This window comes from Bison bison, unplaced genomic scaffold (genome assembly GCF_000754665.1).
Source record: "Bison bison bison isolate TAMUID 2011002044 unplaced genomic scaffold, Bison_UMD1.0 scf7180017864180, whole genome shotgun sequence".
NCBI lineage: Eukaryota > Metazoa > Chordata > Mammalia > Artiodactyla > Bovidae > Bison > Bison bison.
The window spans coordinates 13087523-13105353 of record NW_011494752.1 but is presented as its reverse complement, the minus strand read 5'-3'; the positions used below and the strand labels follow the sequence as shown (position 1 = coordinate 13105353).

At 46.1% G+C, this 17831-nt stretch overlaps 1 protein-coding gene across 1 annotated transcript in view; it reads left to right on the top strand.

The window, feature by feature from the left end:
• SHISA6 (shisa family member 6) overlaps positions 1–17831 on the top strand; it is a gene marked incomplete at its 5' end in the record, with an annotated part of 259216 nt that overhangs the window by 126039 nt on the left and 115346 nt on the right. The window contains one exon of the mRNA XM_010843187.1: positions 6590–6685. Within this exon, the coding sequence (XP_010841489.1) occupies positions 6590–6685 (96 nt within the window). The remainder of the gene's footprint in view (positions 1–6589; positions 6686–17831) is intronic.

Here is a 17831-nt window from a genome sequence, read left to right as displayed (position 1 = left end):
TTTTTTTTTTTTTTTTTTTTTACTTTATTTTTAACTGAACAATAATTGCTTTACAATGTTGTATTGGTTTCTGGTGTACAACACGTGAATCAGCTGTAAGTATACATATATCCCCTCCCTGTCACACCTTCCTCCTGCCTCCCCCATCCCATCCTCTAGGTCATCACAGAGCACCAAACTGAACCCCCTATATTATATAGCAGCTTTGCATCAACTATCTGTTTTACACATGGTAGTATATTTATGTTGGGGTTTCCCAGGTGGCTCAGTGGTAAAGAATCCACCTGCCAACGCAGGAGACGCGGATTTGATCTCTGAGTCCGGAAGATCCCCTCCCGAAGGAAATGGTAACCCACTCCAGTATTCTTGCCTGGGAAATCCCATGGAGAGAGGAGCCTGGTGGGCCACAGTTCGTGGCTTGCAAAAGAGTCAGACACAACTGAGTGACTGAGCACACAGTATATGTATGTTGATGTTATTCTCTCAGTTCATCCTGGGCAGGAATAGGGATGCAGACATAGAGAAGGGACTTGTGGATACAGCAGGGGAAGGAGAGGGTGTTGCAGGTTTTAAAACTCTCTCTCTATGATGTCATCCTGTTTACCTTCAGCTAGTTGAGTGTGGTCCTTAAGACTACAACTAAGAATGCTCCATGTTGATACTTAGAGCTCTGGTTCATTTCAACTGTACAGAGTTGAATAGGATTACATTATATGAATATACCTCGAGTTGGCTCATTGGAAAAGACCCTGATGCTGGTAGGGATTGGGGGCAGAAGGAGAAGGGGATGGCAGAGGATGAGATGGCTGGATGGCATCACCAACTCAATGGACATGAGTTTGAGTGAACTCCGGGAGTTGGTGATGGACAGGGAGGCCTGGCGTGCTGTGACTCATGGGGTCATAAAGAGTCAGACACAACTGAGCGACTGAACTGAACTGATTTATCCCAGGAGTTCTTTCCCCAGTTTATTAGAAACAGTATTGCTCATGAACATCCTTGCATGTATCTCCTTATGCACACATTTGAGGATTTATCTCAGGCACAGACCTGAAGGTGAAATTGCTGGTTCTGTGGTACATCTATCATCAACTTTATTAGCCATCACCAGGGTTCCTTCCAAAGCACTTGCACCAGTTTACACTCCCACCAGAAGTGTGCAAGAGTTCTTGTTTCTGCCTCTACATGCCCAGAGTCCCAGGAATTTTTATTTTTGCCAGTCTACTGGGTGCGAAATGTTACCTCATTATAGTTTTAATTTGAATTTCCCTGATTACTTTTGAGATGGAACACCACTTTATGCATATTGGACCTTTGAATTTTCTCTTCTGTGACTTACCTTTTCATCTCTTTGGCCTGATTTTTCCTATTGAGTTGTCTTACTTTCTTATTAATTTGAAGTTATTTGTGTTTTCTGGATATTAATATAAACATACGTTTCTATCCATTGACTTATAGTTTCATGATTGCTTTTGAAGTATCATAGTTTAACTCTTTCTGGTTTATGAATGAGCACAGGTTTTATTTTCATTCCTGGTTAATACAGAAGTCTCAACTTTAGTTAAAGTTCAACAAAAAGAAGTGTACCTTTGCTTTTAGAAGGTGATTTAACCAGAAACAAAGAAACAAACTCAACAAAACAAGAAAAAAACACTTCTTGAGTTTTTTTATTGAGGTATAATTGATATACAAAATTATATTAGTATTTGACATTTGTGTATAATGCACTGCAAAATGATCGTTATAGTCAGCCTAGTTACCATCTGTCACCATGCAAACATAATACAATATTATTGACTACTTTCCCCAGGCTGAACTATATACCCCCATGATTTATTTATTTTATAACTGGAAGTTTGTGCTTCTCCATCTCCTTCATCCGTTTTGTCTCTCCTCCATCCTCTCCTGTCTACTGAAGTAATGGTCTCAAAAGTCTTTAAAAGGTTGCTTTACTTTCTGTAGGTTTAGTATTTTATGAAGTTGGTTTGCATTTCTCCCTTTTTTTCTAAATGGCATTTCACTAGTGAATATATCTAGATATCGATCCTTCTAATGTATGTCTGATATTTGACTAAAGATTAAAGTCTTCTATCTGCTCAAAAAAAGTCTATTAACTTGTAATTATTGCTTCTGAATTATCTCTTCTGTTTCTCTCCTGGGCATCTTATTTTAAACAGAGAGTAACTTCTAGAGTTGTCCTTTTTTTTTTTTTCTCATCTTTTCTCCTTTCTCTCTCCTTCCCCACTGAGTACCCAGTGGGTCTCTCTCATTGGAATTGACTTCACCAGTTTCTTCAGTATGCACACTCTTGTCCATATTTACAACTCAGGCAAACTGCCTAGGTTACTTTCTTTCACTCCCATAGCTGTGGGTGGAATTTAACCAATGCAAAATTCTCATAAATTTTATTGAAGTCATTCAGATATTACCTCATTTTCCCCCTCCTATTTTTTATAGCACATCTCTTTTACAGAGAAACTTTCTGTTTACTCAAAGCTGCTTTCTTTTAAAAAAAGAAAAAATACATATAACTTATTTACTCCGGCTCTGCTGAGCCTTTGTTGCTGCATATAGGCTTTCTCTCACTGTGGGGGCTCCTCTTGCCGAGCACGGGTTGGGGGTGTGCAAGCTTCAGTAGTTGTTCTGCACGGGCCTAGCTGCCCGGAGGAAAGTGGCATCTTTCTGGACCAGGGATACAATCTGTGTCCCCTGCCTTGGCAGGTGAATTCTTAACCACTGGACCACCAGGGAAGCCCCACCTTTGTGGGACCTGATCGGGGGCTGTGTGTGTGTGGTGTTGACACGTGGATAATCCACACTACTTGAGTGTGCTCACAGAGCGCCCCCTAGCCTCTATTTGGAGCTCTGCTGGGTATAGGGCTGTTTCTCTGGAACTGCAACTTGGGCAAAATTTGTGCTGCTGTGGCCTACCTTGAGGCCCAGCATCAAGTCATGGGGTCAAGCATGGGGTCAAGGCCGCAGAGAAGAGAAGCGATTCCCCTGGGTCCTGGCTCAAGTCTCAGAGAAGAGTCACGTCGACACGTGTTCAGACCGAGGGGTGAGCTGGCTTGGGGAGAGCTATAGAAAGATTGTGGGTGTAGGGATGGGTACACGTGGTTGGGATCCAGGGTCTGCCACTGCCTAGCTCCATGAACTTAGAAAACTGACCATTGTTACACAGGGCTCTTGTGAGGAGGAAATGAAGCCAGGTGTGCAAGAGAGAACTGACAAGGGGGTTTGGAGTCAGAAGACCAGGATGCTATGTGGAAAATCTAAAAAGAAATGATACAAATGAACTTATTTACCAAACAGACTCACAGACTTAGAGAATGAGTTTATGGTTGCCAGGGGGTAAGGTTGAGGGGGGAGAGATAATTAGGGAGCTTGAGATGGTCATGTACACACTGGTATATTTTAAATGAATAACCAGTAAGGATCTACTGTATAGCACAGGGAACTCTGCTCAGTATTATGTGGCAGCCTGAATGGGAGGGGGGTTTGGGGGAGAATGGATACATGCATATGTATGGCTGAATCCCTTCGCTGTTCACCCGCAACTATGACAACGCTGTTAATTGGCTATAGTCCAATACAAAATAAAAAGTAAAAAAAAAAAAAAAGAAGACTGGGATGCTAGTGATGGCTCAGTCATCTTCCAACTTCCCACCCTTGGCCTCAGTTTTTATACCAATAAAATGGGAGAATAATATTTTAATAATACAGAACTTACAATGCAGTAATGATTAAAACTTTAAGAAAATTGTGTATGAACGATCTTTGTAAACTGCATAATGCTATGGAATGTTTGCTGTTGTGTCATACAGATGAAACCCTGTTTTCAGAGGCTCTGTGCCTCTGTCTGGCCCACAGTAGGGATCGGGTGATTGAGTTGGCTTTCAGTCAGCTCAGCCCCAAAGCAGTAAGCAGCACTTAGCCCTGAGGGACCTTGTTCCAGCTGACAGATAAGAATGATTTCAAGTAGCAAAGGTACTGTTTGTTGTGCCATCTCTCTCGGTATTGATTGGTTTATCAAAAATCTTATTTATAAGGAGCACAAAAATAAACCAAACTCTGAAGGATGTATCGGAGGTTCTGAATTAACGAGTCCAAATTTATGAGATTTCGGAATTGCTACTTCCATTTCTTACTCTTCTGTTGGGAGGGGCAGTGGGGGGAAGTAACTCGTTACAGGACAAGGGTCCCCCTCTTCTTGGGGCTTGTTCTGTACCCCTCCACACTCCCTTGTCCTTCTCTCCTTCATCCCTCAATGAAGTTGCATTTTTCCGGGATGAGACTTGGGTTTCTGGAGTCGTGACATGGCTTGGGATACGGGCAGAAGCCTCTTAGTTCAGCTCCAATAATTCTTTTCTATAAAATTCTGGGTTGTGACTACAGTCTTTTACAGCCAGAAAGTTCCTCGTGGAAAGCTGTGTGCCCCAAGGAAGGAGGTATTTATTCCAGAGTGGAGGACATATGGGAGACAGTGGTAAAATTCTTTTATATTCCTGATACACTTGGATTACAGATCTCAGACTCAAGCAGCAGTATCATCAGGGTGACTAGATAGAAATGCAAGCTCTTGAGGCCCATCCCAGATCAAATGACTCAGAAATTCTGGGGGTGGGGCCCAGCAGGCTTTAACCTGCCCTCCTGTTTTTTTTGACGCACACTCAGGGTTGAGACCCTCTGATCTGGGAGAAGGCAGAAACTGGTCCAGCCAGACTCCACTCTTCAGAGGAAGGATGCTGGAGTCCAGGACCTAAATAGAGGGCAGGGCAAGGCACCCACGAGGACTCCAGCAAATGCTCACTGCCCCCCCGACCCCCACGAGCAAACTGAACCTCGGTTGTTTATACGTTTACTCTAGGGCAGTGGTTCTTCTTCCCTGTGTGAAAATGTCAGTCACTCAGTCATGTTCAACTCTTTGCAACCCCATGGACTGTAGCCCACCAGGCTCCTCTGTCCATGAAATTCTCCAGGCAAGAATACTGGAGTGGGTTGTCATTCCCTTCTCCAGGGGATCTTCCCAACCCAGGGATCAAACCCAGGCCTCCCACATTGCAGACAGATTCTTTATTATATGAGCCACATGGGAACCACCTGGAGACCTCCTTTAAAAAAAAAAAAAACACAAAAAAACACCTCCTGATCAACTGAATCAGAATCCCTGGAGCAGTGTTAGGACATTTGTATTTTTAAAAGCTTCTGGATGAATCCAACATGCACCCATTTTTTGATATCTAATGCAGAGGATGCATTGCTAAGAAAAAAAATGTGATTTAGGTTATCTACATTTATTGTACATTTTTCCATTAGAAATGTATTTCACCTATTTATAGTGACATGCTCATTATAGGAAAAAACTTGGAAAATACAGAAAAGCTGAAAGCAGAGAAGAAATAAAACTCGTGTTCCAACCATCTAAAGGTGGTGGTCGGTATCAGTGTGTTTTCTTTCAATCTTGTTCTTTTGTTGTTGTTGTTTTAAACTACACTGGTTTGCACTTTTTACAGAATTGTGGTCATACTAACTATAGTATTTTCTTCCACTTTTTTACTTAACTTTACATCTTAGGTAGTCTTCTCAGTGTTTAATTGTTAAGTACAGTTTTTAACATGCTCTTGTGGCAACATGACATATGTGTGGCTTTCTCCACTTTCACATGTACATACTTCAAGATGGCATTTAGAGAGGTCTTTCTTTCTTTTTAAGGCCTGTACTTCAGGGGTACTGTGAAATCCTACATCAAATGTCAGAAGCAGAACAGTAACTATTTTTCTCTTTGCATGTCTTCTCCCAGGGTCTAAGACTTTTCTTCACCCCCAACCCCACAGGTAGACGGAGAGAGGAGGCTGACGAGGGATAAAATCTTACTGCAGAAAGTTGAAAGAGAAAAGCACATAAATATTTTCCCAGTGTTTCAGAGCCACCGCCCTACTTGTCAGCCTCAGTGACGTTGGATTTCTCCTAAGCCCCAAGGCTATAGTTCATAGGATGAGGTATGATTCATAAACATGCACACACATGGAGCATTTCGATCAGAACCACATTTCTATGCTCCAGGAAGAAAGAAACCAAAGGAATAAGACAAGAAAAAGAAAGGAGGAAGCTGGGACAAAGCACAGGATGGTAGGCCAAGTTCAGTTCAGACTGAAGTGCTGATGTGCTCAGTCAGAAATGCCAAAGTCAAGTGCTTTCCCCCACCTCTGCTTCCAACATAAGCTTCCCAGAACTTTCTTCTTTGTTGCAGTTATATGTGTGTGTATGTGTGTGTGTGTGTGTGTGTGTGTATATATATACACAATATATGTGTATATATTTAAAATCTTAATATATAGAGTATGTAATATATATTATATATGGCATACTTCATATATACTTTATATATTTATAATATATATTATATATAAATTTATGAAATAATATTATATATATATATATATATCTTCCTTGATTGCTTCTACCTTCTGACTTAGCTGCTGATTTGAAGTTAAGTTCACCGCCATTTTCGAGTGAACTGGAACAGCAGCCTCTGTCTTCTTGTTGGTGTCATGGATGTGCCAGGTAATTCTGCCCCGTCTTCTTGCAGGACATTATGGGAAGGATGCTTACCGAAGTGGAGGACCTGATCTCCATAACTTCATCTCATCTGGATTTGTCACATTAGGAAGAGGACACACGAAGGGTACAGTGGAAACCATTTTTTACTAAAATACAGAGGTTGCCTAGGGAACCCCCATCTGAAAGGCGAAGATGGTGTGGAGGCCAGAGGCTGGTCCGGGACAGGATAAGTGGGGTGGTTCCATGGCTGCTTACCCTGATGACATGCGTGGCTTCACAGGTGTGACTTTAGAAGGCAATAATAGACTCCCAAGAGGCATGCGTCCTGGCCCGCCCATGGCGTGGAGCAGGACACAGAGGCCCGTGGCTCCCCGTGGGATGGGACCATAGGCAGCATGGTGGGAAACACTGCTGATGGACGCAGAGTGTTCCTTCTCCTCTTGGCTATTATTCCTCTTCCGTTTGAAAGCCACATTTAACACCTCGATGTCAATGTTCTGTCCTGGGGGGTGTTGAAGCCGGCACGCATGTCGAGAGTTTCAGCGTCCTAAGTGTGTCTATGTAAACTCTCCGTGATGGGGACACGAAGGTAGAGGTTACACAGACCTTCCAGCCACAAGCTGAACTCTAACGTGGCATTTCTGCTGAGCTGCTTTATGACCTAGCCGACAGCTTGCAGAGCATCTGTGCAGGGGGTGTGGCATCCTCCTTCCTGTCTTTTGTTTCAACAGAGTTCTACTAGTCTTGTGAGCATCCTGTCATACCAAGAGTAACTGGATCCCCCGCCCTTTGATTACCTTCCTAACACCTGTGTACTGTGATAGACAACTGTGAATTCTGTTGTAGGGATGGTGTATCCCTGTCTTCCTCTGAAATATGTGTTTGTTCCAAGTGTGAGTGAACAAGGAACTTTGCGATTTTTTTTCTTACGTTCCGTGCACCCAATTTTTAAATTCCCTATGTGATGTTTGTTCATCCTATAGAGAAAAAAAAAATCTGTATCTGTGTATGTATTTTCTGTTGTGTCTCTTTGTGTCTAAATAAAGTTTATTGAGGATTCAGGTGGCATTTGTGGCTCCTGAGAGTTGCAGAATCAAATTGGGACCAGATGACTTGGGAAGGGGTTTTCTGGTAAAAGATACAAACCTAGACATCCTAGACACACTCATATCAACTCAAGGCTGTGATGTGCGACCTCCGTGTCATCTGCTTTGGGGTAAATACCCATCACTCTGAAAGAAATTAGAAGGGAGCATTTTCAACCCACAATAAACATTTCTTATCTCACACAGTTTCTGCGGGTCAGGAACTGGGGAGCAGCTCAATTGGGTGCTTCTGGCTCGGGGTGTCTTCGTGAGGTTACATTCATACCTGCTTCTAAAGATGCTGCTCAAGCCCCACGCATCCTGCCTCGTGAGGATGGAGGGGGCTGAGGTGGCGTGTGGGTGGTGGGTCGGTGAGACCCACACGTCGTGAGCACTTGGTGAGCGATGGCTCTTTCATAGAAGACACATGTTGCAATAGAGGAAGCCATAAAGAGAAGATGGGTCAGAATCTGACAGCACACTGTAAGTCAATTTAAAATGGTAATATATGTAAAGTATGTAATACACATATATGGCATACTTCATATATACTTTTAATTTTTTTTTTAAAAGGAACACAAATCAGGAGTTGGAGCATTTACTCCAGATGAGTAGGGTCTGTCCTTCCAGAGAGGAAACTCAGCCTCCTCTTAGATAATTTTTCAAAGTCTGTCTCAATGAACACCCCTATGGAGACCCTCTGCTATTTGGGCAGTTTGGTGAAAGATCTCAAGCAGGGTGGTTCTTTTTAAGTCTGCAGGAGAGAGCCTGAAGACTCTTTTCCAAAAGCCCCACATGACCATACTGTATTACTATGGCCTCCACCAGGGTAGCCCAGGCCACACCAGGCCTAGAGTCCTTCTGAGTGGCAGTGACAGCAGGTACACCTGTGCCAACCCGCACTGTCCTCGGTCCTTTCCACCCGTGTGTGTGTGTGTGTGTGTGTGTGTGTGTGTGTGTGTGAAGAGAAAGATGGACCGATAGATTCTTTGCTGACAGATAGGTGCCTCAAAGTGAGTCCCCTTTGGAAGAGGCAGGCACTACTGCCCAGGTCAGCACGTAAGCTGAGCACCTGCTGCATGCCAGCTACTCCTCTAGGCCTGAGGATGCAGCCAATAGACTTACATGCCAGAGAGAGATGATAGATGTAAAGGAGTACATCTACGAAGCATGTCAGGGAGTTAAAAGCTATGGGGCAAAATGAGGCAGGGAATGCGGGAGGAGCTGGAGTTGTTGAAAAGAACATCCAGATGCTCGAGAATAAAAGTGGCATTTGAGCAAAGACCGAAGGAGGTCAAAGGTCAAGTCCTCTGGGATTTGGGGGGAGGGTCTCCCAGGTGGCGGGAACAGCTACCCACTGCCCCCACCCTACCAGCTGGCACAGGGATAGCTGTGAGGCTGGAGCAGATGGGGCCAGGCTGCGGGCAGGAGGGGGTGAGGTCAGAGCGGGGCTGGACCACCCAGGGCCTGGGGACCACTTAGGGATCTGGTTGCCACTCCAGGTGGAATGAAAACATAACACTTGTGCCCTGAGGCGTTAGGAAGACGATGTCAGTGGGAGGACCAGGGTCTTGACAGAGGCTGGGGCTGATGCGAATTCACGCTGGCTTCATAGTAAGTTTTAGAGGCTTCTTAATCAACCATGTGGACAAGTTCAGGGGAGATGTCCTGGCTGGGGATGTAACCGTGGGAGTTTCTGGTACAGGAAGCCGGACGCTGGTGACATGGGTTCCCCAGGGTGAGCGAGGCTTCCCAGGGGAGCAGAGGCTCCGGGAGATAGATGACGGTGGGAAGGTGAGGAGGGACCTGCAGAGGAGACCAGTCAGGAGCAGGCAGCCAGGAAGCAAGAAAAGCAGGGCTGGGTGGCATCTTGAAAATCAAGTGGGGGAAAAAAAACAAACAAACATGTTTCTGGGAGAGAGTCATCAGCTGTGATAAGGTGTGAGATGAAGGAGGAGATGAAGCCTGAGAAGTGACCACAGTGTGACCCACAACGTGGAGGTCATGTGAGCTTGGCAGGGGCGATCTGGGGAAGGCTTTTTGACTGATGGATGCAAGAGAGAATGACTGATGCCTGCGTTGTGCTGCTACAGGATCTGAGCAGACTGAGTGATGGGAAGATGAAGGTTCATTACGCTCGTCTCACTATTCGGGGAGATGTTTGAAATGTTCCCTAATAAAAGTTAAAAAGGATTGTGAAAATAATCTTTTATTATTTAAAAAAGGGTGAAGAGGAAAAGGAGAGTGCAGGAACAGACAACCCTCCAGAGTTCTAAAGTGAAGGGGAGTGGAGAATGAGGGAGGAAGCTAGAAAGGAGTGTGATGTAAAGAGTCTTCTTTTTTTTCTGATGTGGGAAATCACAATACATGTGATATTCGTGTGCTGATAGGAATGGTCCAGTAACAAAGGGCAAACTGATTATGCCGGAGTGGGAGGGATGTATTTTAGAAGTGACATCTTTAATAGGCGAGAACAAGTGGCATTTGTCACCCGGCAGGGGAGGGGCTGGCCTTGTCTAGGAGCAAAATCCGCCCAGAGTCACAGGCTTCAGGTGGGATATTCAGTCACAGATGCACGCAGATGGGCATATGTGATCCCTGCTCAGTGATTCAGGAAGCAGGGTCATCCAGTGTATTAGGGTGACCAGACATCCCAGTTTGCCCAGGGCTGTTCCAGTTTTAGCTCAGAAAGGCCTGTGTCCTAAGAAACCCCTCTGTCCAGGGCGGATGAGGTCAGTTGGTCACCCTTCGTGAGGACGTGTGAGCAGGCGCAGCCTGTCTGGTTTGAGAGCATCTTCCACACCCATCTCTAGAGTTCAGAGAAGTGGGATGAGAATGCTGCTGGTACCCACACAGCCTCAGAGGCCTTGGGATCCCCCTCAACAAGATGGAGACAAGGCCAGAGCCCTGTGGGGTGCATCCCAGACCCACAGAAAGACCCTGGATGGATCGCTTCATTCTGTGTAGATGGCATTCCCTGGGACTAAGCTGGGAGTGCCCATTCCTGCCGCAGAGCACACTCTCCATCGGGTCTCAGGCAGAGAATAAGGCGAGATGTGTAAATGCTATGGGGGTGGGGGGTGTTGGAGCTGGTGCTGAGATCAGAACTGGAGAAGTGACCATCCTGATACCAGTTTTGGGGGGCTCAGCAAGGAGGGCAGTGGCAGAGGTGGCACCCCAGCTGCTCAACCCCCAAATCCAAAGAGGAAGAGGAACAACTGCAGCTAGGGGCAGGGGGCTTGGGGGAATTCTAGAGGCTGGGCCAGTGGCACCTGCTCCCCAAGAAGAGAACAAGGCCAGATATGGATTCTAGCACTCACAAAGGCACATGTGTCAGCCAGTGAGGAGTCTGGGAAAAAGGTCTACCAGGGCCAAAACATCAGGGCAGAGGCCTGGAGCCTTGTGATCAGCGTGATGGGTGGACACAGGAGGCATGAGCTTCCTGTGATGATGAGGTCTGAGGGGTAACAGTGGGAGTGGGTGACTGAATGGAGCGGCGGGTCAATTGCAGGAGTCCTGCTTCGGCTCTCTGGTTCCGGGTGGGCTTTGTGGTCCTCCACCGCCAGCACTGTTCTGCTGTGTTGTCTGCCCCGCAGCCCTGGTCTGAGCCCCGCTGCTGGCCTGAACCCCAGGCACTCATGGGCCCATGCTCACCCCTCCCAGCTGCTGCCATGGTCGCCTGTAACGCAAGGTTTGAAGTTAGATCTGCTCTTCTGGAAATGACAGAACAGGTGCATCGGCCTCTGCTGAACCAGAGACCACCACCCCCGCACCAGGATCTGAACACCCTGTGGACTGTGGCAAGGAGACCCCTGTGCCATTTGGCTCCAGAAATCCAGCTTAGATATTTCCACACTCTGGGGAGCCAGGGGAGCAAGTGGGCTTGACTACACCAAGGTGTTTAAGGGCTGGACTCCAAGAGCTCAGAAGGCGTCCGGTCGCCATGGCAACAATTAACTGGGAGCTATAGTGAAAGCAGATGAAGGTGGGCCTGGCTTGCCGGAGACCGGCCTCTGAGAAGCCAGCACCACCTGGCAGTGTTTTATCCTGTGCCTTTCCGTAGGCTGGGGGATCCAGGATGGAGTGGGAGGAGGCCAGAGAACCTCTGGAATTCTGGGCTGAGGGCAACAAAGCTCTAAGCTGCCTACTGATGGTTCTGATCCACTCTCTTGGTTTCCTCTGCCTGCTGACTCCTGATTAACCACTGAACACTGAGAACCAGGCCTCGGTGTGCTCAGCTTTACTCAGTGGTACTTTGCTCGCTCGGAGTCAGCACACACAGACCACCTCTAAGCCTCACACTCAGGGAAATAAACGCATAGCATCAGTGTGCTGCCGTGTTTTGTTAGAATTGAGCCAACCTCACCTGGTGGCTAATTGGTCAGAATTGATTGCATCAGAAGCAAGGATGGATCTGCATGAATGTTGAATTTGGCACTCACCCAGTGAATCCCTTTCTCAATGTAACTGCTGTTCAGACAGAAGAAAAGAAAATAAGACAATGCAAAACCCAGGGTGGTCCCTCTGAGAGCTGCTCAATGGACCACTTCCACTTGCAAACTTAGCCATTTTGCTTAAAGGCAGCTTTTCCACAGGACCGTCTTTTCCATGTTAGTCTTACTGACAAGCACACCCCTGACTCTCCAGGAAGAAGTAATGGCTCTATGTCCCTCCTCAGTGTGGCCCAGGACTCCCTCTCCACTGAGACTAGTTTTAGCAGCAGTTAAAGCCTTGCAAGTCAATCTGAGAAGCATGGTGCCCTGGGCCCACTTCCTGAGTTGCCCACAATTCCACCTCTGAGGTGGGACTACCCAGTTTACCACTGAGAGACTCACTCAAGGCATCAAGACATCAGTCCACAAGTTTTCCATCCTTTTCAGGGCTCTTCTGGGCTTCCCTGGTAGTTCAGATAGTAAAGAATCCATCTGCAGTGCAGGAGATCTGGGTTCAATCCCTGGGTTGGGAAGATTACCTGGAGAAGGTAATGGCAACCCACTCCAGTATTCTTGCCTGGAAAATCCCATGGACAGAGAAGCCTGGTGGGCTACAGTCCATGGGGTCGCAGAGGGCTGGACATGATTGAGCAACTAACACTTTCACAAGAGCAGTTCTTAGGTTGAAAGTATCACCAATTCACACTAACTTGGTAAAGGTGACACAGAGAAAGATTCCCATCCATCAGGCCATTGGCTGAGTCCTGGACTGCACGTGTCTGTGTTTAATGCTTGTTTGTGGGCACCACAGTCAGCCCACGTCGGATACATGGCCAGTCCACTGCGACAGTCTGCTGGGCTGATGTAAGGAGAGGGGGGGTGTTACAGAACCAAGGAGAAGGATGCACTGTAAATCTTGCCTTGGGAAGTTTCATCTCTTACCTGTAGGGTGTTCTCCAGGGAGAAGTAACCCAGGTAGAGTGAGGTCTTAGTGTCCACCAGTGGGGCAAGAGAGAAGTCTCACTGGTACACTGGGGTCAAGGAAACACCCCTCACTCCTGGGCTTCTGCCAGCCTGACTCCTTTTCTGCTCAAACAGGAGGAGGAGGAGGCATACAGGATGCCTTTAGCACCCTGACTCTTTAATAGTCTCTTTCAGCCTCATTGGGAGAAGACAGAAGGTCAAGGGCTTCTCCCGTGGCTCAGACAGTAAAGAATCTGCCTGCAGTGCAGGAGACTCAGGTTCAGTCCCTGGATTGGGAAGATCCCCTGGGGAAGGGAATAGCTACCTACTCCAGTGTTCTTGCCTGGAAAATTCCATGGACAGAGGAACTGGCGGGCTACAGTCCATGGGGTTGCAAAGAGTAGGATACGACTGAGTGACCTTGAGAGAGGAGGAAGATCAAGTTCTTTGTTCGCAGAGGCCAGCTGGCCCAGCCAGAGGTCTTGCAGCTCTGAGCTCTGTTCTTATTTTTCTGTCTCCTGCTGGTGCCAGGTCCAAGGTTTCTCTTGCCGTGACCCATAGCTCAAGATGACCCCAGGCCAGTACAGTCTCTTCCTGGCACTGATCTTGGCACTGACCGGTCATTCAAGTTAGGAATCTCCCCTTCCCAGGAGCCAGCCCTTGGCAATGGCTTTCCTCCCTCTCTGCTGCTCATTGCCAAGTCTTAGGAACCCTGACAGCTAAGCTGTTGGGCCGTCCAGTCCTGGAAAGGCGGTGGCAATGCTATCTCTGCCAGTTGGAGTCTGTCACCAGGAGAGGATGCTTCTCAATCAACAGCTATCAGGACTTCACGGCAACTGCATATTCCTAAAACTTGAGGACTGCTAGGGCTTAGGGCTTTAGGGCTAAACTTAGGGCTTTCCCAAGTGGCTCAGTGGTAAAGAATCTGCCTGCAATGCAGGAGACTGGCATTCAATCCCTAGGTCAGGAAGATCCCCTGGAGGAGGAAATGGCAATCCACTCCACTATTCTTGCCTGGAGAATCCTAAGGACAGAGGAGCTTAGAGGGCCACAGTCTATGGGGTCGCAAAGAGTTGGATACCAATGAGCAACTGAGCACGCATGCCCACACCTAAGCTTTGAGGGTGAGGCAAAAGGACCTTCTAAGACTCCAGTGACCTGCTCAGAAGTCTGAGTCATAGGGATTTATCCACTTCAATGAAACTTAAGTATTAGTTGAGCAAAGATAAGTACAATGGTGCCTGCCTTCCAGAAACCAGGCAGTGATTCCTGCCAAGCAAACAATTGAGAGGTGCCAAGAATCCTGATCCCGAGAAAAGCAGAAGGGGTTTAAAAGAGGAAACCATTGCCTCTGAATGAAGGAGTCCTAAACGGCCACCTGTTGGAGACAGGAGTGGAGATGGTCCTTGCAGGGCTGGAAGAACGTGAGCCAAGACTGGGACAGGGAAGACACTTTGTGTGTGGGTGGGTGCTTCTGGAACAAAGGCATGGGTGTAGAAACGCCAGTGTGATGGTGGGTGATGATACCACAGAGGGGTTCAGGGGCCATAGCTCACCTCCATGGGCGTGCAGGAAAGTGATGGGCCATACCACACCTGTAGTGGGAGGCAGGAGAGTGATGGGGTCATAGCACATCTGTAACGGCACGGCAGGAAAGGAAACTAGAAAGGCTGGGGGGAGGCAGAGTCCTGAGTTTCCCAGGCACAGGATAGACACAGACTGAGTTCGAAATTCTAGCTGATGGTCACCAGCCACCCCCTTCCCTTCCTCCTTTCTCCTCTTCTGTCTTCAAGATTAGTGGATTTTTGCCAATATACAAGTGAATGAATGAACGAATGGATTGAAACAGCACTAACCTGGGGGTGGGGAGCCCTGAGATGTTGTTGCAGGTGAATGTGATCTTGGGGAGAATCAGTCTGCTTCTTAGCATCTGCCTCTGACTACCTGTAAACTTTTCTGCAAGATGCCCTTTATTTTCTTGAGATTTTTGGAAATGCTGTTCCAGCGTCGCCTTGCTCTGTATGGTATTTTTTTTTTTTTTTTGAGAAATCTTATTTCTTTTGAAGCCTGACAGTTTATTCTTCTGATTTTGTAAGTTATCTCTTTGCTTGAAAGCCTTGATAATTTTTATTTTTGAAGTCTGTGAGTTCTTCAAGGACATCAGAGATGATCATGCTGAGTACATCTTCCAGGTACCTGGTGGACTGTCTTGATAGGTACCATCCAACCTTCTTTTAATTTAAAGCAAGTTTGGCTGAATTACATTTTTGTGTATGAGTTATCTTCCACGGTTTTGTTTTTCTCTTGAATGGGCTCTAAATATAGGGATGCTGTTTTTCCCTTCCTGTCTTCCTGTGCCGCCACGTTTTATGTGACTTGTTTTGCTTTCACTAGTTCCTTTTTATTCTCTCGTTTGCCTCGTGCCTTTTTCAACCATGCCTTTAATACGTTTTGTTTTGGCTCTCTTCTTTCCTAGGCATCTTGTACTTTAGTCTTCATTTTGTCTTTTTCTCTCACATCTTTCGTGTGTTCAGTGAATTCTCTCTAAATTTCTGTCTCCCTTTTGCCACTTGTTTTTAATGTTTTGAAGTTCTGTTTCAAGGTGTTTTTTTTTTTAAAATAACCACAAATGCGTTTTTAAATCTAACTCAGTTCAGAGTGTCGTGTTCAGTTTTCTTTTGCTTCATGTTTATTTTTATGCAGGATTGGAAGAAAATTGTTATTAGCAGAGGTGTTTGAAGTCTCATCTTATGTTTTTTAACGGTAGATTCCTGTGTGTTTATTCCTATTCCTTCTGTCTGTTTTCTTTATCTGTTTGGCTGCACTGGATCTTAGTAGCAGCAGGCAGGCTCTACTTCTCCAAGGCATGTGGGATCTTAGTTCCCTGACCAGGGATAGAACTGGAGTCCTCTGCATTTCAAGGTGAATTCTTAACCACTGGACCACCAGGGAAGTCTCTTATCTATTTTATGACTGGTGGAAGTGATCAGATTCCTATTGAAATGGTATCTTTTCTACTAGTATAGAAAATGCAATTTATCTAACATATTATTATTAGGAAGGAGATGAATGTCCTTAGACATTTTTGTGTTCTTTTGTCTTATAGGGCCCCATTCCCGCCTTCCTGTGGTTGTTCTTTTTATCAGCCAATCTCCCAAGATTCTTCCTTAACTTCTACCTTCTTCTCACCCAGATGCAATATTTCAGAAGACTGTCGCTTTGAATTGCGTGTAGTCAGTACTCTGACCTACCAGAACATTTTTCCTGTGTTTGCATTCTTAGGGTGAACTTTCTCATTTTGACAGGAGTTTTAGATCATCCCTAGGCTTGCTGCTATCTCCTTCTCTGCTCTCTTTCATATAGTTTATTTTATTTCCAGGCTGACCTTGTTCACCACAAGGCTTGTAGAGGGGACTAGAAAGATAATTTGCTGAGATTTGTTACTTTTTCTTCTTTGGTTCAGTTCAGGCACTCACTCCTGTCCAACTCTTTGCGACTTCATGGACTGCAGGATGCCAGGCTTCCCTATCCATCACGAACTCCCGGAGCTTACTCAGACTCATGTCCATCGAGTCAGTGATGCCATCCAACCATTTCATCTTCTTTCGTTAAATGTAATTTAAAATCTGGGCAGGTTCTGGTTATGTTGAACACACAGCTAGAAATAACAGAGCTAGAATGAAGGCCAGGGCTCTCTGATTATGATGCTTTTGACTGTATTATACAACAGAGTGATGGAGAGGGTTTGTGGAATATCCTGGCAAATGCATAAAGCTACACACATGCGATAAAGTCTTAGTTGATTAACCGTAGCACATGGCCTTATGTTGTATGTGATGCAAGAGTGACTTTCTGCTTTTGCCACTGACTGAGGAAAACCTAGCTGGTGATCATGAGTTCTAACTGATAGAGAACTAAATATTATGTCATTGACAGTAGAATTCTGTTGTCACCCCAGAGAGGCAGATGAGGAGGACGGGCGGGGGGGGGGCACTTGCTCATTCAGTGTTTGCTCTGGCTCGCTGGTTCCACCCTCCAGAAGTTTCCCCATTTCCCATGATCTCTCTTGGCCATATCAGAAGTGGGTGTGGAGGAATATGTCTTGAGAATGATCCAGCTTTCTTAGTCCACCATTTCCCAGAGAGAGTCAGAGGTCTCAAAGACTGTTTAAAGCAGAGGTCTCCAACCTCCGGGATCTAATGTCTCATGATCTGAGGTGGAGCTGATGTAATAATAGTAGACATAAAGTGCATAATAAATGTAATGCACTTGAATCATCCCCAAACCATCCCTCTACCCCCTCTAGGTTTGTGGAAAAATTGTCTCCCATGAAACCGGTCCCTGGTTTCATGGTCTCAAAAACGCTGGGGAAGGCTGGCTTAAGTAGAGGATCCCTGTTCCTCTAGAAGTTCATTCTGTAAGCAGGAGGTTTCTTACCTAATCGATTCACATCGACTCCAAGGGCTAGTAAACATACACTGTCCTTGACTCTCAGTCCTCAGAAGTGCTGTTCCCTTTGCCCCAGACCTCTTTCTCCCACTTAAGAGAGGTGTTCTGAGCCCACCAGATTCACTGTTGGGGGGAGACATACCCTTACTTTACTCTGAGTCACTTCTATTTAAAATAATTTTTTAAAAGAGCTTTTATTTGTTTTTGGCTGCATCTCAAGGCATGCAGGATCTGAGTTCACTGACCAGAGATTGAACCCATGCCCCCTGCAGTGGAATCACGGAGTCTTAACCACTGGACCACCAGGGAAGTCCCCGGAGTCACTGTATGCAGTTAAAAT